Source organism: Seriola dumerili, unplaced genomic scaffold (genome assembly GCF_002260705.1).
Source record: "Seriola dumerili isolate Sdu_G_001 unplaced genomic scaffold, Sdu_1.0 BDQW01003649.1, whole genome shotgun sequence".
NCBI classification, from domain to species: Eukaryota; Metazoa; Chordata; class Actinopteri; order Carangiformes; family Carangidae; genus Seriola; species Seriola dumerili.
The window spans coordinates 203,980-227,442 of record NW_019177904.1 but is presented as its reverse complement, the minus strand read 5'-3'; the positions used below and the strand labels follow the sequence as shown (position 1 = coordinate 227,442).

General features: G+C 41.0%; 1 protein-coding gene across 2 annotated transcripts; it reads left to right on the top strand.

Moving 5' to 3' along the window:
• The first annotated feature begins 818 nt into the window (after positions 1 to 818).
• On the top strand, positions 819 to 23,463 carry ogdh (oxoglutarate dehydrogenase). 2 transcript variants are annotated; one of them, XM_022769544.1, is made up of 24 exons: positions 819 to 934; positions 2,576 to 3,009; positions 5,819 to 6,007; positions 6,778 to 6,871; positions 9,006 to 9,050; positions 12,758 to 12,873; positions 13,156 to 13,310; positions 13,475 to 13,621; positions 13,716 to 13,806; positions 14,379 to 14,558; positions 14,640 to 14,768; positions 15,444 to 15,623; positions 16,233 to 16,385; positions 17,206 to 17,308; positions 17,765 to 17,893; positions 17,986 to 18,136; positions 18,222 to 18,349; positions 19,227 to 19,405; positions 19,507 to 19,578; positions 20,347 to 20,472; positions 20,570 to 20,642; positions 20,742 to 20,905; positions 21,612 to 21,766; positions 21,923 to 23,463. In XM_022769544.1, exons 2-24 carry the CDS (start codon positions 2,776 to 2,778, stop codon positions 22,035 to 22,037), a joined length of 3,108 nt encoding a protein of 1,035 aa, XP_022625265.1. In that variant the 5' UTR covers positions 819 to 934; positions 2,576 to 2,775; the 3' UTR covers positions 22,038 to 23,463. The 2 variants fall into 2 exon arrangements, with proteins under 2 accessions (XP_022625265.1, XP_022625266.1); XM_022769545.1 differs by lacking the exon at positions 9,006 to 9,050.

The window sequence follows — 23,463 nt, the reverse complement described above, 5'->3', positions numbered from 1 at the left end:
AAATGAAGGCAGACTGGTTGGTCGGGGTTCATCCTACAGCAAGATAATGAGTCACAACATTAGAAGAAAAGAACCAGATCTTGGCTTCATGTGATGAATACCAGAGGGAAAGCTGGTTAAGTTTCGGTTGCTCCCTCTAGAATGGAAATGTAACAGCAAAGAATAAGAAATAACAATATAAGATTAAAAGATAAAGATAAAATATAAGAATAAATATGTCCTTATATCATGATATATAAATAAAAATAGAATTATGTAAAGAAATATGTAAGCGTATGTGCCACTACTATTGAAAGGTGATGGTTTAAATATACAATATAAATATAAATGTAACAATATGCAGTTTAAAATTGCATTTCTCTGAAAAATTGCACTTGCACAAAGAATAGAGTTATCGAACTATTGTGCTTGTTTTTACTGTAATGTCAGAATATTACAGTTAGTATAATTTATTATTATTACTTATTCATTGTTAATACACCAGTTATAGATACTCATAGGAGAGGTGTTGTTAAATACATTAATTAACACTTTTAAATGTCCTTTTCTTTGATTAAAACAACATTACAGTGTGTTTAAACTGTATAAACTGCTCGTGCAATGCTAAATATGAGAAAGGCAGGAAAACTAAAGCGCTACCTTTAATGTTTTACTGCTTTCTTTCGCCACTTTCTCCGTTTTCTGACGCAACCGGAGAGTTTGTGTGGTGACGTCACCTGCCGTCGTGACGCAGATCAGCACCAGAAGTGATTAGACAGTGCCCGAGGAGCGCGCAACCCCCCACCCCCCCCTCTTCCTCCCCCTTCCCGGCAGTTTACGCTCACACACCGCTCAGAGCAGCAGGACGGGACAGCGCCGAGTTAGCTCCTCATTTACCGGCACACAAGAGGCTGCGGAGGTCGGTCGGGACCGGTGACAATTCTACAGTTAAAAGGTAAGAGAAACGGTAAAAAAAAAATAAAAAAAATTAACGTTTGTCAAAGTTTTAGCGAAGCGGGAAACTGAGAAGAGGAAGACATTTTACCGTAATGTCTTTCACGGTACTGTCATTTTAAATAACCGTTAGCAGTTGAGCGTTTAAACGTACGTGTGTTAACGTGTAAAACATAAAATCTAACGGTTAAAACTTGGTGTGAAGTTAAAATTAGGGTGAGGAGACGTGTATTAGTGATAGTCAGGGCCAGAGTAAACTCTTAGGGGGTCCTGGGGCAAACATTAGTTGTTGGGCCCCTCCATACCCCCACCAAACATGGCAGTTTGATCATTCCTCCAGTCTTCCAGTTCTCTACAGTTTAAATAATCATTTGATTAATTTAATAGTCAATTGACAGAAAATCTATTGGTATTCTTAAAGCAAAAATGCTAAGAAATTCACTGCTACAAGCTTCACTAATGTCAATATTGGTTAGTTCCCCCGTACAATTTAACATTTTGTGTTTTTTAACTGTTTAACTGTAAAACAAAACAAGTAATCTGAAAATGTTCACTTGGACTTTTGGGAATAATGATAGGCATGTTTCACTATTGCCTTGGTAAAGCTTTAAGGCTAGCATTTTATTTTTACTATCTGTTTAGCTGCAGATTATATACACAATACGACAAATAAGTCAAAAAGGCCCAAAAATATCATCTTTAAATGTTTTCTATTATCTGATGAACTCTCAAAAACCCAAACATATTCAGTTTACAATTATTAAAAAAAACAGAAAAGCAAGAAAACGTCACATTCGAGAAACTTGAACCAAAGAATGTTTGGCATTTTCACTTGAAAAATGACTGAAATTTGTAATTGATCATCAAAAAAGTTGCTGATAATTTTTTTGTCGACCAACTAATCGATCAATTGAGTAATTGTTGCAGCTCTGTTGAGGTTAGTCTCCAGGGAATAAATGCAAGTCAATGACATGTCCTCTCAAGTGATGGAAATGACTTGTGTATATGGGGGGCTTGTGCTGTACCTACATTTTATGGTTATGAGAGTGAATCCTTCAAGACACATACCCCCCAGTGGTGGTTTAGCTATATTTAGGACGTACAGTACTTACTGTGGTTTATTATCTCCTATGGACATACTGAGAACTCAGATAAAGTTACAGCACTGAGAATGTTCACATAATTTTTCATCATTTAAGGATGAGTCTGGTGCTGTTGAATATTTTTCTTATTGTCAAAAAATCCAAATGAAAACACCAAAACCAACAATGAATTAATCCTACTTACAGGTATTGTCTTTGTAACCTAAGCCAGTTAATTCTTCTGTGCCACAGCTCTGTTGTTGTCAAGAAACTGTTAAAAATACATTACTGAACCACACTGTTACACCATGAACACACACACTGTAGTTTATTTTAATTCAATCCCACACACATCGTCCTCCTGCCCTAAATACAGTTTTTAAAGTTTTTAAAGAAGCTTTTGAGGTGAGTGACAGAGATAGGAAAATCAGCATGTAATGAGACATTGTTGGTTTTGGTCAAATCATGGGATTTGTTAACAATAACAAAGATACAGCTTTATCCTCTAAGAGTTTCAGTGGTGAAGTAGAGTGTTTCTGATGGACAACGTTTACATTTAGACTCAACAGGATCCAGTGGCGACTCAACAGAAGAGCGGGATCAGGATCTGAGGAGAAGCTCACCTCACCGTTTCAGCCAAACCGAAGGAGCAAGAGCAGCTGCTGAGAGGAGCCTGGAGGGACACCTCGTCCGGGACATTGCTGCTGCATTTTTCTTGTGGGAAGGGAGGGGGGTGAGGAGCTGTGGCTGAACGGCAGCCATGCATCGCTTAAGGACTACAGTTGCGAGGCTTCGGCCTTTGACGGCTGCACAGACGGCCCAGAGCCTATCACAGCCCAGATTGTTGGTGTTTGAAGGGGGCTTAAGGACGTTTCGGCCCGTGAGGTGCTTTAATGCATCTGTGACTGCTGAACCCTTTCTTAATGGCACCAGCACTAACTATGTGGAGGAGATGTATTATGCATGGCTGGAGAATCCCAGGAATGTGCACAAGGTATTGTACATGTTAGTGTCATGTCTGCATTATTTATGCTTGAACACACGAATGCAAAACAGGTTCACTGCTATCCCACAATTAACCTGATGTCCAGTCCCCCCCAAGCCTGACACGATAAAAACAAGTTCTCAATGGTAACAAATACCTGTCCAAAATTTAGTAGGTTAAAGGTAACACAAATAGACACTATCAGTACTGTGTGTGTCTGTGAGTGCAACAAGTGGCAGCATATGGAATGACAAACACAGTTGCACCAGTTTAACCATTTAAAGATGTTGAACCAAGATGTCCACAGGAGGAAAAGTTCATTCGTGAAAAGTGTGTTGCAGCCATACAAAGAAATAAGAATGTAAAATACCATAAATAAGTATGTCAACAAAACCTCATCAGCGTTTAAGTGGCCAAACTCACTTCTGCCCGTGAGCCCAGGTCTAAAGTGAAAGCAAGGCCTTGATATGGCAGACTGGGGGTGTTAAAGGGTAGCTTCACCCAAATTACTCCTAGTGATATCTCACTATGCAGATAGTTTTGGATCACTTTGTCCAGGTGGCACTAATAGAAATAGAAAACTACAGCATCATTTTCCAGACATAGTCACCTTACTGTGATCTGAAAAGACAGTAATTGATTTGTCTGACTCAGTTGCTGAAGTCTTTGGAGTTTATTTTTTGCACTAAACGAGGACTGTGGATTTTCTCCTTCATCCATACCATTTCTTCCAGGAAGTTAATGTGTCCTGTAACTAGTTAGAACCGACAGATGTCTATATCAAAGTGTGGTTTTGCATTTGCAAAAATCAGTGGCACATACATATTTACCCCTAAACAGTAATTTTACCATTTTCCAGCAAGTTTCTTTATTTCTCAATACTGAATATGTCCATTAATAAACTGTCCTGATGTTGTGTCAGTGACTTTTCTAGTCATTAAGCATAGCAGTAGGAGTCTAACCAAGTGCACTACTGTTATAAAACTGCTAATTATAATATTAAGGCTTCATAGCACAAAGTTTCAGCTGTAAGTGTTGTACAGGTTTTCACTCATTATCAGCCACAGTCTGAGTTACCGATACCATTCCAGAAATAACTGTGTCTGAGTAAGAAATGATCGACTTACTTTCAACATCATAATTCAGACCAGCATTTGCAAACAGATCTCCCATGTTACTAGACAGGCTGAGTAAAAAGCGGGTTGCCAAGCTTATCTAAAACTTTAAACTTTGCGCTCGGTGAGCCAAGTAGAACGAGCTCAGATTTACAATCAATAAGCTGGTGAACGTCATTAAGTTGATTAACCTGAAACCCTTAAACACAGGCTTTCACTCTGGAGAGATGACATGAAAATGTTCAGTGTTTGAAAGATGGAAGGTTGGGACGTTGTTGTTGATGTCAGACTGAAAACACATTTATGTGAAACCACTTTAAAGATCAGTTTAAAGACCGTTTATCTTCTGTAAGGCATTAGCAAGTAAAACCCTGTAATGAGTTTCTGTGCTGCCAGGCGTCGATATCCTTAACACTTACAGTGCCGGTGCAAAAATGTTACGTCACACCTACCTGTAAGTTCATACTGCGATACAGAGGCGGATGTGAAGGAGCTTTATTTAACACTGATCTTAAAAGCCTCTCACAGCAATAAGCCAATTACTCTCCTCTCTGGTAAGAAACCTAGATACAAGGTCAAACACGTGTGCAAGGGTGTCTTTAGCAGCCTGGCTCTATGGATGGTGATGTCGGCTGAAATATCTCAACAACCACTGGGTGGATTTCCGTAAAACCTAAACCTGTTTTTGAGTTTAATATCTTGACAGCTACCTAACCTTGGCCCTTAACTCTTCATCTAGTGACATCATTTGGTTCGGGGCTTCAACTAACGATTATTTTCATTATTGATCAAGCTGCTGATTGTTTTCTCAATTAATCGATTAACCACTTAGTATATAAAATGTCAACAAAAAAAAAAAAGAAAAATGCCTGTTAAAGGTTTCCAAGGTGAAATTTTGCCGGACCAACAGTCCAGAAGTGAAGATGTTCAGTTTACTGTCATGTACAACAAAGGAAGGTCTCACATCTGAGTTGATTGAACTGTCAAACGTTTTGCATTTTTGCCTTAAAAAAATGATTATTTCATTATCAAAATAGTTGCTGATTAATTTGCTGTCGCTCGACTGATCAATTTGTTGACTAATCACTACAGGTCTTATTTTGTTTATGACAAAATACCTGAAAAATGAATTATGCTATTTGGAAAATGTTGACCATAGTAACATTAAACCTGCTAAACAAGAATGTTAGCATTGTTATGACTGCATGCCTGTCAGCAAAGGTAATTAAAGCTAAAACATTTAGTTGATTAATCTATTAGTCGTTCAACAGGAAATCAATCTGCAATTATTTTGATAGTTGATTCATCGTCTCAGTAATTTTTCAAGCATAAATACCAAACATCCTTCTGGCTCAAAATTTTCTGCCAGGTAATTGACAAAGTGACTAATTGAGAAAATAATTAGCTGATTAATCGGTAATCAAAATAATCTTTTCTTGCAGCCATGATGGTAGCATTTAGCTCAAATCAGCCCTGTGCCTGTACAGCCTCACAGAGCTGCTAACGTGGCCAAAGTCTCTTATTCTTGTCAGTGTTGCTGCATTTGTTTGTTCATTCCTGTTGTGCACATTTAAGTGAATTAACCTTTGACCTGGTTTGACTCTGGCAGGAGCTGTGAGGACATGCTGAAGAAGTAAAGCATTACACTGAGTAATTGAGTAATTGGTCTTCTCCCTTCTTCTTCTCTCCTCTGTCTCCTGCAGTCCTGGGATATATTTTTCCGTAACGCTAATGCAGGGGCTCCGCCTGGCGCGGCCTACCAGAGCCCTCCACCCCTCAGTGGGACCTCTCAGGGACTGACCCGTGTCCAGGCGCTGGTGGGGGCTCAACCCAATGTGGAGAAGCTAGTGGAGGATCATCTAGCAGTGCAATCACTCATACGAGCGTACCAGGTAAACTACAAACACATGTCACATAGAAAATGATCGTGTCTATGATCCCATTATTATAGAGTCAGTGATATTGACTGTGCTTCAGGATGAAATCATCCGAATCAGATCACATCAGAGAGACTGTAGTGTGACCACAGTGGCCCCTGCTATCAGTATAAGATATCCTACAGTTACACGATAAGGAGGAACAAACAGCAAACTGACTGCACGCTGTCCTCTCAGTTTGATGGTGGGAAAATGGATATTACAAACCCCATCAGACTAAATACTGACTCAGTTTTTAGGCTGCATTTATTAGACAAGACAATGTTACACGCATTGTCAAACTGGAGGTGCACCAGCTGCTGTTTACAACCTGTTTGTGTGAACTGAAAGTGAGGTATTATGATTAAAGGATTAGATGATAGGTGAGTTTCTATTATTATATACTGTATATACTGTGATATTGTTTTATTATTCCTGATGCCTTAACATGTAAAATGTAAATATTCCAGTAAAGTACAAAAAGCTCAAGACTGTACTCGACTAACTCTCATCAGTTTGTTTAATGAACTCATGGCTTGTTCAATGGACATTGGCAGCCTCTGTTTACAACCTCTGACCCATATCTGTGTCTAGGAGTCTGTTAACAGTGGACACATGTTAGGAAGTCTGACAGGAAGTGGTCAGTGGTTTAGAAAGACAATAATCTGCTGAGATGTGTAGACTGAGACTGACCACTCACACTCACATCCACAAACATGAACTGAGGCCTGTTGCCCTGTGTTCAGGTACGAGGGCATCACATAGCGAAGCTGGACCCCCTGGACATCAGCTGTGTAGACTTTGACGACGCCCCGTGTACTGTTGGTTTCCAGAACGTCGGTGAGAAATAAAAACCTGCTCACATGTTCACTAATGTTTTCCTCTCTGTCCCCGTCCTCCCTTCCTCCTGTCCTTCCCTGTTTTTGGATCCATGTTGTTGGTTTGTCCCACTGTCCTTTCCCTTCTCCCTGATTGTTTTTACCTGTTTTTATTTTCTTTGTCAATGTGACACACCCATCAATTCATACATCCTTATCTTCTGATTGACCCCCCCCACACACACATACACACACACACACACACACACACACACACACACACACACACACACACACACCCAACAAACCTCCTACATCTTTGTTTACTCACACGGGCCCACCCTACCTTTGCCCCACGTTGCATGGAATACAGGTCAGGGGTCACCACGTGGCTCAGCTGGACCCTTTGGGCATCATGGCTGCCGACACCACAGTAAACTGGGTGAAACATTTTTAGATATCTAAGTATTGTTTGAAGTTTATTTCTGATTTAGTCATTTACATGTTATCTTTTTTTAACAAGACACTTAGATAGTTCAAATGTTATAATTAATGGTTTAATTAATGTTCTTGGAGCAGTAATAGTCCCTTAAAAACCCTAAAAATCCCTGGTTGCTTGATTGTGAAGGAATTTGTTTGTTTCTGTAATATATATGTGTCAGTTTTTCCTGATGTTTAATGGACTAAACAATTTTTAAAAAGTAGATGTAAATAATTTTTGGATTAAGCCCTTCAGTTTTGGTCAACCTTCAAATCATTGCTGACAGAGACTCATTTACATCCATGTTTTGTGTTTCCCTGTCATCTCATGATGTGTTCATGCAGAAGGACTCAGTGTGACCACGTGCAGACACAAACAACTGCAGGTCTTTTCAGTTATTGTGGCTGGTTTGACCTCTGCTGACCTCTAAACTAAAGTATATAGAGTATAGATGACGGTAATTGAGGAGTGGTTTGTTAATGATTTACTGAAATTACTATCTGCATATTTTATTGCTAGTTAGAAAGAGCAAGTGAATAGTTAAAGGTGAGGTTTTGACTTGCTAAAAAGCCACAGGGAGGATACACACAACCTATCAACCTGAACGTTGTTTTTATTGACCCTTATTACTTATCTATGAATTACTAATAAACAAGCCATCAGGTGCAACAAATACAAAGTCTCTGTAACATATTCCTTATTAGAAATAGATGCAATTTGTTTGTTTTTGTCATTTTATTTGTCTCAGATGTAATTGACCAGTTTACTGTGTCACTGTCAGGGTTTGTATTCGAGCCCTAATAAGACACGTTTGTTGTTGCTTGTGTATCCTGATGTTCTTATCAGCTCGTTCCGTACAAATTATGGTCTCTGCGAAACCAGATAAGACAGCGCACTTTATGGTTGCTAGTTTCAGAGCTGTCGTAGCTATAGATAGGTGGAGAGGCTGTGTTAGCATGCTGATGTTAGCATTTTGCTCAAAGCACTGAACTGTCCAAGTAGAGTCTCACATAGCTGCTAGCATAGCTGTAGCCTTACAGTGTTGTTTATTTTTATTTATGTCTTAATGTATTGTACCAGTTTATTTTTCATTAACCATTTTGTTTGAGCCCTAATAAGTCAAGTTCGCTCTTGCACATGTGTATCCTGTTGTTGTTGTCAGCACAGACTGTACAACAAGTGATGGTTGCAGAGGAGATAAGATAACAGGCTTTATGGTGTTTATATCCATCAGGTAGAAAATGATCTGTGAGTTTAGTTTTGATTACTTACTATTGTCTTACTTTAGATTGACTATTCAGTTGTCTCATAACAACACATGTAGCACATGGTTTACTCACTAAACAACAACCTGTTGGCTTTGTTGCAATAGTGCAGAGAGGTAAAGCAAACTGGAAAGTGTGTGTGTTTGCTGCAGTGTGTGACGCATGCCTGCAGCAAACTGTCATTGTGCACAATGAAAAGGTTGGGCCTCCGAGTTCAAAAACAGGTGATTGTTATGAGCTGTAATGGGATGTTTCCATAGTTAATAGTGGTATTGTTCCATTTCACTGAGTTCTGCTTTGTCCTGGTGGCGCTGAGGTTCACAGAGGTCAAACCAGAGGTCAGCCTGAAAGAATATGTGAGAAGCTCTGTAACCTACAGTTTGTGTGTTTGTGTCTCTCCATGCCTCCAGAGTTCTCTCATTATAAAGAACATCTTTGTAATCTGACTGCTGAAGGTAGGACAAGACCCTCAAACCTCGAGCCTCGCTCCCTGCTCTGTCAGTGGGATCTAACCCTTCGCCTACATCCAGCGGCATCCTGCGCATTAATATGGACTGCTTTAAAAGGCTGCTTCCGGTTTGTGGTGTTCCTGGTTAAGATCCATTTAAAAACTGTTTCCTGTGGTTTCTCATGAGCTTATCAACTAAGAGCTGTAGAGCTGGAGTTGTCCCTGGTTTCCTCTGTTGGTTGGTTCTCATTTCTTCTTGAGGAGTCATCAGGGCTGACACAGTCCCACTCTCTGATAATACACCATTTACAAAAGAGTTAGAATTATTAATGGATTTATTAATTGTTTATATATAATTTAGTAATGCTTTGTAGATCAGTTGCCACAAATAAGAACATTTTTTGGGTTGCCAGATTGTCCTCAAACAGCACAACACTTTTATTTTTCATTCTTACCACTACCAGTCAAAAGTTTTAGATCTCCTCCATTTTTCCAGTTGTTACTGTATGTTACATAATGAAATGTAAAGTTAAAGCCAATAAACAAATAAATAAGAATCTGGGAATTTGAAATCCTAAATTTAATCAAAATTTCGGACTCATCCAGTATCTGAACTCACCTGGGACGTTCTCTCTATAATGGAAATCAAACATTGTTCAGAAAGTTCCTACCAATGTGTTGCACCTTCTGTCCAGTTCAACCCAAACCAGCTCCATGTGGTTCAGGTCTGGAGCCTCCGTCTGGTTCTTTTCTTCTAATGTTGTGGCTCATTATCTTGCTGTAGTGTCACTGGTCTTTTTCTCACCATTCAGACAACAACATATGTAACTACTTCCTTTTGTAAGTCATTAACCTGTAGGAATTGTTTGCATAAACTTTCAAGGCTTCATTTGTTTCCATTGCTGCAGGAAAGCTTGAAGTTCAGCAAAGTTCATCTTCTACGAAATTTTCATGATTTTTTCCATTTGTGGTGACCTAAACTTTTCTTTAGTTAGTTTACTGCTGACCTTTGTACCATTTCAGGTTAGTCACTGGACTTGAGCTGCTGAAAAGTCGATAAAATAAAAAGAAAATAAATAAATGGGGGTGGTCTGAAACTTTTGAGCGGTACCTCTCCAGAGTCTGACCACTGAGCGTCTGGGAAAGAGCTACAGGACATCTGAACCAAATCCAGCTTATTAACATTTACAGCTGCAGACTTGATTGATTGTCTCAAATCGAGAAACCCAAAACCCTTTATTAATGTCATACTAATATCTATAACTGCATTGTTACTAAAACATTAGATTTAAACAGATGCAGGAGAGTCTTAATCAAACCAACAGAATGGAAACGTCTTCACTTAAAAATCCCATAAAAACATGTCACAATTACTGTGTTGTTCTCTCTACATTTGCACTATTTTAATATTTGTACATGATCAACAGCTGCTCAAACTCAAAATAACAGTGATTATACCATAATAAGTCTGCAGTAGTAAATGCTAATAAGCAGTTTAGAAGTCCTGCATGATTAGCCCCAACATAAATAGTTAAATAGTCGATTGGAGAAGTCTTGCTAAAGAATTAAAGAGGTAAAAAGATGAGAGAAGTTTGGTGCTGGCAGCTCAAAAGGTGTTCTATTAATAGATTATTAGTGATTGACCTATAAAGCATGTACATGATTTATTAGCCATTGACAGAGCCATTAATTACAACCTAAAAGCCCTTTATGAATGGTGTGTGTGGTACCTGAAGTTCTTGGTGGCCAGCAGGGCGGTAATGCTTGGAAAAGAGGTGTGTGTGTGTGTGTGTGTGTGTGTGTGTGTGTGTGTGTGTGTGTGTGTGTGTGTGTGCTGGCTCCTGCTTTTAACCTTTGCTCAGCAGCCAATGGGGTCACACAGGACTCATCCAGGCTTATCTGTTCCCGCTTCATTAAAATGTTACTGTGATTAGATTGCAGCCAAACACTTCTTTGATCACGGCATTGGATGGTTCAGCCTCTTCTCTTTGAGCCATCATTGAAAGCAAGTTCTGGGTGTTTTTATGTGCGGGGCAGTTCACAGAGGGGGAGGAAAGTCTAAAGATCTCTTATGTAACTGAGAGAGAGCTGACTCTGTGATATTGGATTGAAAAGCCCCTGTCCTCAGCACAGCACCCGGCACTAATTTGCTGACAGAGATGTTCAAACACAACCACAGATACAACCTGCTGCCTCCCTCCTCCTCCTCTGTTCCATATTGTCTTATCTCTGGTGCACTCAGGACATAACATGCTTTAGATAAACACAAGCTGCCTCATAATGAGCCTGCTCCTCAGAAAACAGTCGCACTCTTTAACAGAATCTAACCCATCAGTCCTGTGTGGTATTTGTTGTTTGCTCTCAGCTGCTTCTCTGTGTCTTCTCTAATACTCTGTTCTTCTTTATAAAGGGAAATCTGCTGCTGTTCACAAAGTCCAGTCAGTGTTTGTTAACGTGAACTCACAAAAACTACCACACAAATTTAGATGTGATTTAAAAATGTGTTTTCTTAAATTTACCATTACCTTCCTTTAAAACTGAAGCAATTAATTACTTAACCGATCTTAAGTTCCAGCTTCTCGGTTGTGAGAATGTCCTGCTTTTCTTCATCATAGGTGATAATGAACTAAAAACCTGCATTTTAGATTTTCAAGTTCAGTAGTTAAGTTAAACTTTTGTCTCATGGCCACAAATGTTACCAGGAATGTTTTATCTTGAAAACAAAGGGGTAAAAAACCCACCAACATATTTAGCATGACACAAAGGTTTGTAATTTCCTTGTAATTTCCAAGGAAGTCTCTTGGAAAGGAAAATTTCTTTTTTTTACGAATTCTACGGAAAACAGAAAGAACCACAAAATTTATAAAGTGGAAGCAGATATACTGAGTTAAACAGAAGAGGATGGACTGTTCAAAGTACTAACAAATGAATGTGCAAATGTTCAAGGATTGTGTTTAAATTCACATGCTTGTAATTAGTCAGTTATATGCTATGTAATGAAAATACAAACAGTGCACGATAAAGACAAAAGGACAAATGACAAATAACTAATAAAACAGCAGAAAACAAAGGCCACAGGTTGATTGGTGGTGCTTGGTTTCAATTAGTTGATAAAAGAAATGATTTGGCAGATACTTCAGTATCCGATTCATCGTTTCATTTTCCAAACAAAAATGTCAAAGATTTCTCAAATGTGAAGATTAGTTGTGTTTCTTTATAACAGGAAGTGAAATGTCTTTGGACAAAACAAACATTTTTTAAAACCCAACGTTGGGCTCTGAGAAATTGTAATAAGAATTTTTCACAAATGTTTGACATTAATACCATAAATTATTAATTTATTAATCAAGAAAATAACTATAAATAAATATGTTAAAATAATTGTTGTAGCCCTAATTCCTCTGAGCTTATGAAGCACAGAAGGGCTGTGACAAAATGTTTCATCTGAGTGTAATCTGTCAGATTAAACATCTGCACCGAGAGTTCAGACTGTGAAGATAAAAAACTAAACAGGGATCACGAATTCTAGGAAATCTTGAATTCAGTGGTGTTTCCCTCCTTTATCTGTCTTCTTTCTTGGTTATGGTTATGTCAGTGTCATGTTCTCATCTTTTTCTGTCCTGCTGTCTTTTCCCTCTGTTTCATTTCCCTCCCCCACATTGGCCTGGTTTTACATGTCTGTGCTTATTCCCCATATCACTGTGTTCACTGCAGGTGTTTACGGACTGACTGAATCCGACCTGGACAAGGTGTTCCGCCTTCCCACCACCACTTTCATTGGTGGCAACGAGAGCTCTCTGCCACTCAGAGAGATAATACGCCGCCTCGAGGTACAACGTTTAAGATAGTTATACGTCATCGTATAGTGAAGCAGCCGGGCGTGCCGCAGCAAAAAGGAAAATGTTTGATATCTAGATCATAAAACAGGAAGAATGATTTAATTAAACTTTTAAGAGCTGATAAGGTGAGAGCATATCTACAAATTATTAAAAATTAAAAATCAAATGTAAAATCTAATCAAATAGATTATGTTCTGTCATAGAACAGATCAATGGAAGTGATTAGACCCACTCAGACCTCCACACACACTGACCCCTCCCTCTCTCTTCCAGGTGGCCTACTGTCAGCACATCGGAGTAGAGTTCATGTTCATTAATGACATGGAGCAGTGCCAGTGGATCAGACAGAAGTTCGAGACCCCGGGAATCATGCAGTTCAGTCTGGAGGAGAAGAGGACTCTGTTGGCCAGAATGATCCGATCCACCAGGTCTGTCTGTCTTCCTTCACATTCCTCAACACACCTCAGCAATTAACTGGAGAAGCATGTAGAGCAGAGCAGCTGGAGGGCAAGGGGGTTTTTATCTGGGTCTGGGAGGGGGGTAGATGTTGTGAGCCACAATGTGAAGCAGCAGCGCCATCGCCTGTTCACAGGTTTGAGGAGTTTCTCCAGAGGAAGTGGTCGTCAGAGAAACGCTTCGGCCTGGAAGGCTGCGAGTCGCTCATCCCGGCCCTCAAGACCATCATCGACAAGTCCAGTCAGAGCGGAGTGGAGAGCGTGATCATGGGGATGCCTCACAGGTACAGAGTTCACACATCAGACCTGAAAATGAAACAGCCTGTTCCTGAGCGTTCCCTCCTGATGCACGCCGTCCTCCCTCTTGTGTCTCCTCAGAGGTCGGCTCAATGTCCTGGCTAACGTGATCCGGAAGGAGCTGGATCAGATCTTCTGCCAGTTTGACTCTAAACTCGAAGCTGCAGATGAGGTTCGAACTTTACCTGCAGAGATGAAGTGATTTCTTCTTTCTTGTTATCGGTCGATAAGAATCTTGTTTGTTGAACCTTTAAGAAAAACAAAGTGAAGGAAGTCACTGCACTCGGCTAAGATTATTTTATTATGTTTAAATCTATGTTTTTATCTGGATTAAACACACAAGATATGTTGAGTTAATTCGTGAACTTTACAGATTTTTTTTAACTTTTGGAAAGACATAAGATAGCTATTTCCCCCTTTTCCAGCCTTTATGCTAAGCTAACCATCAACTGGCTTTAGCTTCGTAGCACACAGACGAGAGTGGTACTGATCTTCTTATCCAACTCTTGGCTCAGAGAAGAAAGCAAATAAGAATATTTCTGAAATGTTGAACTGCTACTTTAATTTTCTTGTTTTGTCTGAACCAGCAAATGTTTTTATTTGTTGAATGACTTGGCTGACTAATTGATCATCAAAAATTGTTGTCAGTTAATATTCTGTAGAACACCTAATCGATAAACCAGCTAATCACTCAGTACTAGTTGCCGCTTCGTAAACGCCTCTTTCTTTGTTCTCTGCTCTCAGGGATCTGGTGATGTGAAATATCATCTGGGGATGTGGCACAGGAGGATGAACCGGGTCAGCGACAGACAGATCACCATGTCACTCGTGGCGAACCCGTCCCACCTTGAAGCAGTGGACCCGGTGGTGCAGGGAAAGACCAAAGCCGAGCAGTTCTACTGTGGGGACACTGAGGGCAAGAGGGTATCTGATTATATATTATATGATTGAGGCATCTGTGGTTGTTTTCCAAACAGGTTTTTAACCTGATGAATGATTTTTCAGGTGATGTCTGTTCTGCTTCACGGCGATGCTGCGTTCGCAGGCCAGGGTATCGTGTACGAGACTTTCCACCTGTCTGACCTTCCCTCCTACACCACCCACGGCACCATACATGTGGTGGTCAACAACCAGGTACGCACTCGGGCTCTGGCTGAGGGTTAGCGTGTTGTAATGTCCATATGTCTTTCAGCAGACACTCACAGTCTGACTGAAGCCCAGCAGGAAGGCAGCTCTGGCTTGAAGCTGTACAGATACTGGGTCACAGAGTTCATTCCAGGTTCTGCAGCCTGGTGATCTCAACACTCACTTTGTTGTTAAGGGAAACATCTTTGACTCCACTCCTATCACTGCAGCTACAGCTGTCGCTCTGAAAAGCTGTTTCCAACACAGCTTTCATTTACTCAGCTCAATCCTTTTCTTATGATAATATTTTACTAATTCTAATACACATGTACTGTTTTAAGAAGGTTTGAGTCCAAAGAGTTCACCTAAGTTAAATATACTGAAAATAATATGAATATATTGAAAATGGCCACAAGAAATGTTATTTTCTTGAAGTTCTGAAAACATGCTGAATCATAAAAACAGCAACATGTTCCCCAGATCCTAATTTCACAAACTTATTGCTTTATTTTGGATTTTATTGAATGCACAGCCTGAAATGATGATGATTATGGAAGATCCAGAGAGTAACTACAATCCTGTTTGTGAACCCTGCAGGTCTGATGGTGATTTGGAGTAACAGCTGTGAATCTCGTCATCAAGTTATATCAGAAAACATTAAAACACTTCCTCTCCTCCCCGCAGATTGGCTTCACCACGGACCCCAGGATGGCTCGGTCGTCTCCGTACCCCACCGACGTAGCTCGGGTCGTTAACGCTCCCATCTTTCACGTCAATGCTGACGACCCAGAGGCGGTGATGTATGTGTGTAACGTCGCGGCCGAGTGGAGGAACACCTTCCATAAAGATGTGGTCGTAGACCTGGTACGTGTGTAGAAAATGAGAACGTTCACAGGATTTTTTAAGACACTGACACACAGCAAACACAGCTTCTTTAAATGTGCATTAAGTGTTTTTTGGCCACTAGGGGCAGCAGACACAATCTGTAAACACAACATTGACGTATTATCACCTCATGTCTCTATTGACACATCCAGCAGTATTTCCCTCTCTTTGAGCTCTGTGATTGGTCTCCACCAGCTCCTGAGGGAAATCTCTGTCTCTTTAGCTGCTAAAGGCTTCACTGTGTTCAGCTGCTGCTCTCTGACTGAGTCTGTCTGCAGGTTGCTGCTGAGTTGATGTGGACTGTGAGTTTATTAGAGCTTTTATTCTGAAAACAGCTGCCTTAATGTTGCAGTCTGGAAAACCAAAAGAAGAAGCTGAAAGAGGCTAAAAGACCTGATCTGAGGGGAACTTCATCTGCTGGAGAGCGACGCCTTTCACATTTCAGTTATTTGATCTGTTTTTAATGATCAATGCAGCAGACATTAATGTGGCAGGTGTCGCCTCCTGGATGAGTTTAAAAGGCCTGCAAGGTCCTGGAAGTTGAGTATCAGAAAAACATGCCTGAACTTTTCACCTCTTCACATCCAGGTGTGTTACAGACGAAACGGCCACAATGAGATGGACGAGCCCATGTTCACGCAGCCGCTGATGTACAAGCAGATCAAGAAGCAGAAGGGCGTCCTGAAGAAGTTCGCTGAGAAACTCATCGCTGAGGGAGTCGTCACGACACAAGACTACGAGGTGAAGCAACCCGACACTGAAGATCTGATGTCCCTCAGTTTAGAGTCATTAAGAATCAGCTCACCTACATATAAATGTTTGTTTACTGGTGTCACAGTCGTGAACGTTGGGACAGTTTTAAATAGTTAATAATGTCACATTCACCTGGAGAGCGTTCTCAGCCTGAAGCTGCTGTTTCTGCACAGACGCAGCATTTTACACTAAAGGAGAAAAGCAGCATTGATTCTATTCTGCAGGATGAAGCAGGAAAAACACAGATTTGATTGTCAGCGAGTAGAAATGTGTCACTGCCAGACGGCTCAGCTCCATGTCACATGATGGAGCATCTCAACAACTTGAAAAAAGCAGCGAGATAAAAGTCTGACACAATGAAACCTGAGCAAACAAACACAAAAGTGCTTCTGAGGGAGAGATGAGGACAAGAAGAGTCGATCAGTTTTCAGTCTGAGGATAAGAAGCTCAGAAAAGAACTTTATACGTTTCTGTAAATCTATTTGTAATTGGTGTGAGCAGCTACGCACTTAAGGGAGAGGTTATGTAAAGGTTATATATAATGAGGTTATATATAATGAGGTTACATAGAATGAGGTTATATATAATGAATTGCTGCAGGAAGTAGTTAATCCTGTCAACAAGTAGAGTGATGAAAGACACCTTCTCAAGTCAGGCAAGCTTTACCTTAATAAGCTCCTATACGCTGTTATGCACACATTAGCATGCTGATGTTTAGCAATTAGCTCAGGTTGAGCCTCAGAGCTGCTGACATGCCTGGAGACCCTCGTTCTTATTTAAATACTCAACTCACGTCCGTCTGTTCCAGGAGGAAGTCGCGAGTTACGACAAAATCTGCGAGGAGGCGTACACTCGCTCTAAAGACGAGAAGATCCTTCACATCAAACACTGGCTGGACTCACCCTGGCCTGGTATTATTTATTATTACTATTATTATTATTATTATTATTATTATTATTATTATTATTATTTATTTCTATAATGTTATGAAACTGTTGGTAAAATAAAACAAGACATTCTTATAACAGGAATTCTTCACAATCCACCGAATGATTAATCAAGGATTAAATATGAAAAGAGTCATAAGGTGCAGCCCTAATGTCTACTGTGTGTGTGTGTGTGTGTGTGTGTTATTATTATTATTATTATTATTATTATTATTATTATTATTTATTTCTATAATGTTATGAAACTGTTGGTAAAATAAAACAAGACATTCTTATAACAGGAATTCTTCACAATCCACCGAATGATTAATCAAGGATTAAATATGAAAAGAGTCATAAGGTGCAGCCCTAATGTCTACTGTGTGTGTGTGTGTGTGTGTGTGTGTGTGTGTGTGTGTGTGTGTGTGTGTGTGTGTGTAGGTTTTTTCACACTGGAGGGTCAGCCTAAAAGCATGAACTGCCCCCCGACTGGCATCAGTGAACAGGAGCTGGTTCACATTGGAAACATCGCTGCCTCTGTCCCAGTGGAAGATTTCACGATACATGGAGGTGACTCTCGCTCTCCTGCTCTGATGAATATTCTCTGAGCGCGTCCGCCTCTTTTAAATCCGTTTGTTTCTTCCTGTGTGTTGGTGTTTTAGGTTTGAGTCGGATCCTAAAGGGTCGAGCGAACATGGTGAGTCAGCGAGTGTGTGACTGGGCTCTGGGAGAATACATGGCCTTCGGCTCTTTGCTCAAAGACGGGATCCACGTACGTCTCAGTGGACAGGATGCGGAGAGGGGAACGTTCAGGTACTAACATTAAAAACACAGAGAAGAGGCGTTCATATAAATAGCAAATGTCATCCACTACATGCTGATCGTTTCATGTCCACAGCCATCGACACCACGTTCTTCACGACCAGAACGTCGATAAGAGGATCTGCATCCCCATGAACCACGTCTCCCCTGATCAAGCTCCTTACACCGTCTGCAACAGTTCTCTGTCTGAATACGGAGTTCTTGGTGAGCAGCACTCAACAGACAAACACATGAAACACTCAAACGCTGTTTGAACTCTTCCATTACGACGTAACTTGGCCGTCACTGTTGAAATACAGTCTGGAACAAAGTGGTGGAGCCACTAACGCTCTGACATCACCATCCCCAGAACCAGTGTCGCTGCAAAGCTGATAAATAATGGAGAGGTGTGGCTTGATGCCATCAGTGTGTTTACTTGCACTTAGGTAATAAGGTTACTCAGAGAAATCAGGTTACGCAGGTAATCAGGAAATGTGTTCACATGTACGGTGTTAACCCTGTCACTGTAAATCCACCATGGCTCATCGCCTTCAACTGTGGAGAGACAGAAAAGTCTGAAACCATCAAATTCTCAAAGGTTCAGTGATGGAACCTGAAGATTTAAACTTCTACAGCTGCTTTGTGTTTAAGTTTTCGTCCGACTTTGTACGGACTTATTTTAAATACGACGCATCACTCCATGTGATGATCTCTCCTTTCACTCAGCCGCTCTGCTGTTACTTTCCCTCTCTGCAGTCTTTTGTTGTGCACGTTAAAAATTCAGTTACGTGTATACATGGCAGGTAAATCAGGTTTCTCTAATCCCCTGCCTCGATTTCATAAACCTACAATAAGAGTTCAGCTTACTGGAGAAACCTGAGTCCAAGAGACGAAACAGCCAAAAAAGACCAACCAATGTCTGTTTTAAAAGCAAAGGAATCTCCTCGTGTCGATCTCTGGGATAAATTCATTCAGTCTTTAAACTGACAGATGTGCTGACATGAAACCTTCATCTGATCCCAGTGTGTGTGTCATGTGACTGGATGTGAGCAGAGTGTTTCTCTTTCCTCATCACTGAGCTCCGTGTTTCCTCTGTGTGCAGGTTTTGAATTAGGCTTTGCCATGGCCAGTCCCAACGCGCTGGTCCTGTGGGAGGCCCAGTTCGGAGACTTTCATAACACGGCTCAGTGTATCATCGACCAGTTCATCAGCTCGGGTCAGGCCAAGTGGGTGAGACAGAACGGCATCGTGCTGCTGCTTCCTCACGGCATGGAGGGGATGGTAAGAACCGAGACACTGATCTGAATGATCTGGTTCGTGATGTAATTCCACTTTGTGTCGGCTCCTGATTGTTTTTTCTCTTTCTTCCCTCGTTATCTCAGGGTCCAGAGCACTCGTCCGCCCGTCCCGAAAGGTTTCTCCAGATGTGCAACGATGACCCAGATGTTTTCCCTGTGAGTTTGTGTCAGAAACAGTCTGCAGGACGTAAACAAATACACAAACTTTGTTCTGGACAGATACAGTATGAACAGTTTACTCCTGTGTGTCACAGCAGATTCACACTCACAGATCCAGGTGATTTTACATGATGCAGATCATCCAGCATGTCAACATATTGATTATAGGCTCGATAACTCCTCCTCAGTTTTCAGATCAGTTATGCAGAACAGGATAAAGCTCGACTGATCATGTTTTATATTTGATTCATTTGAGGTAAATGGTTAAATTCTGTTGTTTTGTTTATTTTTGCAGCAGCTGAACTTGTTAGAAAATGATTTAACCGTCTAGATCAGAGGTTTTCAAGCTGTGAGGGAGGCTGCAGGAGATATTTTGGGTGGGGGGTGTTCATGAAACAAAGATACACAAAAAACACAACTGCGAGTTAGTTAGTTATTGTAGTTTAGCAGCTGATTTCACCCACAAAATAAACTTCCATAATGTGTAAATCTGCTTAGAAATCACAGAAGAAAGATGCTCCTTATTACTCCAGATTATCATTATTATTACTGAGGTTCCTTATGGTTTGCAATAAATAAATAAAGGCTAAAAAAGGTTGAAGAAGAAGCCACAGGTACAAAAACTCACTGATTCTACAGCAACATTATACTCCCTCCTCACATCCTCAGCAGCAGGATTACACCACAAGATATTAATAGAAGTGACCGAGTGTTTGTGTGTAAATGTGATTTGTATTTTCTTAATTTCTTCTTCTTCTTTGTCAGAAACTGTCGGAGGACTTTGCCGTGCGTCAGCTGTACGACTGTAACTGGATCGTCGTCAACTGCTCTACTCCTGCAAACTACTTCCACGTCCTCCGCAGACAGATCCTGCAGCCGTTCAGGAAGCCTGTAAGTGAAGCTCGCAATGAACCGTGACTCATTACACACAAAGACGTGGTTCAGGTCTCTGACCGAGTCCCGTGTGTCTCTGTCTTTGTCTCTCTAGCTGATCGTATTTACTCCCAAGTCGTTGCTGCGCCACCCAGAGGCCAAGTCCAGCTTTGATGACATGCTGCCAGGTGAGTGCGGACACGAAGAAGAGCAGGAGACATTAAACACACTGCGGCGTCTCTCTGTTATTTAGAGTGTGTGTGTGTGTGTGTGTGTGTTTCCTGCAGGGACTCACTTCAGGCGTATAATCCCAGACGAGGGTCCTGCAGCCTCCAGCCCAGAGAAGGTGAAGAGAATCATTTTCTGCTCTGGAAAGATTTACTACGAGCTGATCAGGGAACGCAAGAACAGAGGCATGGACGACGCCGTCGCTGTCGTCCGCGTCGAGCAGGTGAAGTATTTCTGTGAAAAGCAGAAATAAAGGATTTAAAGTGAATGAACAGACGATAACAACAGTCACTCAGGTCAAAGCCTTTTCCATTGAGGGTTGTCTTTACTGTGGCAGCTCCGAGAGAAGACGACTGAGCTTCTTCTTTTAGTGTTAACGCTGTTCAACGTGCTGTTAAATCTGCGTGAACATATTTATGTTCCTGAGAAGATGAACACTTTTAAATTTCAATGAGTTGTTATAGAAAATAAAAAAAATAGACAAAATAAAATCATTCTCTAATAAGTTCTCTCATCTTTCAGCAGGCGTCTCACACTTTATAAAGATTCACGTTGTCCAGATTGTTGTGATGTGATTTCTGTGACGTTTGTTTTCGTTCCTCCTTCCTGGTGAGTGTTACCTGAGGGGAGGAGTCGTCCTCATACAGCTCACCTGTGCTTGGCTGTAACTCTGCTGCCTCAAAGCTCCATGCAATAATGAATAAATAGTTTAAGTGGAGGAACGTTCACCTTCTGATTTCTAAACTTCAAAGACTCCACGACCTTTGTCTCGACCTAAACTCATCCCCGCAGCAAGAGAGGAGAGAGGATGTAGTTTCACTGCAGCTGCACAAAGCGTCTAGAAACGTGACAGTCATCAGTTTGTTTGTTCAAACCGACAGTTTGATGTTGTGACGTTTAAAGTCTGAACACTGATTTCCTCTGCTCAGCTCTCACCGTTCCCCTTCGACCTGGTGAAAGCGGAAACTGATCGTTACCTGAACGCTGATCTGGTCTGGTGTCAGGAGGAGCACAAGAACCAGGGTTACTACGACTACGTCAAGCCCCGCATCCGCACCACCACCAACCGCACCCGGCCCGTCTGGTAAGATCCACTTCACTGTGGTGCAGGATGTCAGGAAACTCTGCTGTGAGTGTAATACATGCTTGTGTGTGTGTGTGTGTGTGTGTGTGTGTGTGTGTGTGTGTGTGTGTGTGTGTGTGTGTGTGTGTGTGTGTGTGTGTGTGTGTGTGTGTGTAGTTATGCAGGTCGTGACCCTGCAGCAGCTCCAGCCACCGGGAACAAACAGACTCACCTGACGGAGCTGCAGCGTTTACTGGACACGGCGTTCGATGTGGAGGCGCTCACTGTGTAACCAACACATCAGCTCTCTCTCGCTCTCTCTCTCCCTCTCTCCTGCAGCTCTGAGCGTCGATGTGTTTCCTCCCTCACACTCTTCACATATCAGACCTGCTGACAAAACGCACAATGACTCACTGACTCTAACACTGTTACTATGACGACCTCATGTTCACAGTGATGGACTCTACTCCGACAGAAATATGAGAAAACCTGCATTGAATGTACGACTTTATACGAAAGTAATTTTTAAGACAAAGAGTTTTTAGCTCTCGTGTTTCATCTGTTTTTATTTTAGTAATTACAGAATCATTTCAGCCTGATCTTCTCTGCACAGCCACAATCCATTCATCTGGTGATCAGCTGGTGATCAGCTGGTGATCAGCTGGTGATCTGAGGCAGAAGATCTCAGAGTGACTAAAATAATGATGAAAGAACAGTTTGACATTTGGTCAGCTTGAGCAGAGTAAGAAGGGAAGATCACCTCTCTCATATCAGCCTGTTAGTCCGGCTGCACAATCAATCAAAATCACAATATGGCCGAGTGCAATATCCAAATCATAAAAGGTAAAATGTGTCTCAACATTGTTGTACATTGTTAGTACTGTGAGCGTTGTGGTGCTACAGTGACGCCCCGACCTACAAATCATCATTTCCAGACTGATGGAACCTCTAAAGCTCATTAATTAACATGTTATACCTCATTAGTTTAATCTGCACAAAAACCAAAGAGTAAAAATGACAATTAATAGTTTGACAGGAGATTTGTCCAAGATGATTTCTTGACGGGGGCTTTGGAGGAAGTCGGCAGATATTTCACACAGAGTCAGGCTAGCTGTTTCCCCCTGTTTCTAGTCTTTATGCTAAGCTAAGCTAACCATCTTACTTTATAAACACGAGTGGTATCAGTCTTCTCACTCCCATTGAAAGACCTGGAGTAAAGAAGAAAATATATACTGGAGATAATAAGAGCCAAGACAACTGAAAGATATGAGTTAAATATAAATAATGAAACATAAAATAAGAACAGAGTCGAGCTGTTTCCAATCAGCTGTGATGAATTTACTGTGAAAAGTTTTGACAGAATTCATGCCGTGACTTTAAAATACCTGCCTGTGTTCAGGGGGGGGGGGGGCTCTGTTGATGACATCACATGCATTTACATTTCACATGAACTCACCTTTCATTCATTCAGCTTGAATTCTTCGGTTCCTATTTATTTCCTCCTCGCTCGCTCACCGTCCCTCCACGTCTCTGTCAGCGTCTGTTTGTGCCAAATGTAACAGATTACTTGAAATTAAAGTTTCATTTTAATAAAAAAGAAAAACCATGCCAGCACAGGTGGTGATTTACAGCATGTAAAGACAGAGTTGAAGGATGTATTTATTTTCATATAGTGATGTATGTTTTATTGTTTTCAACAAATAAAGATTTTACTTGAA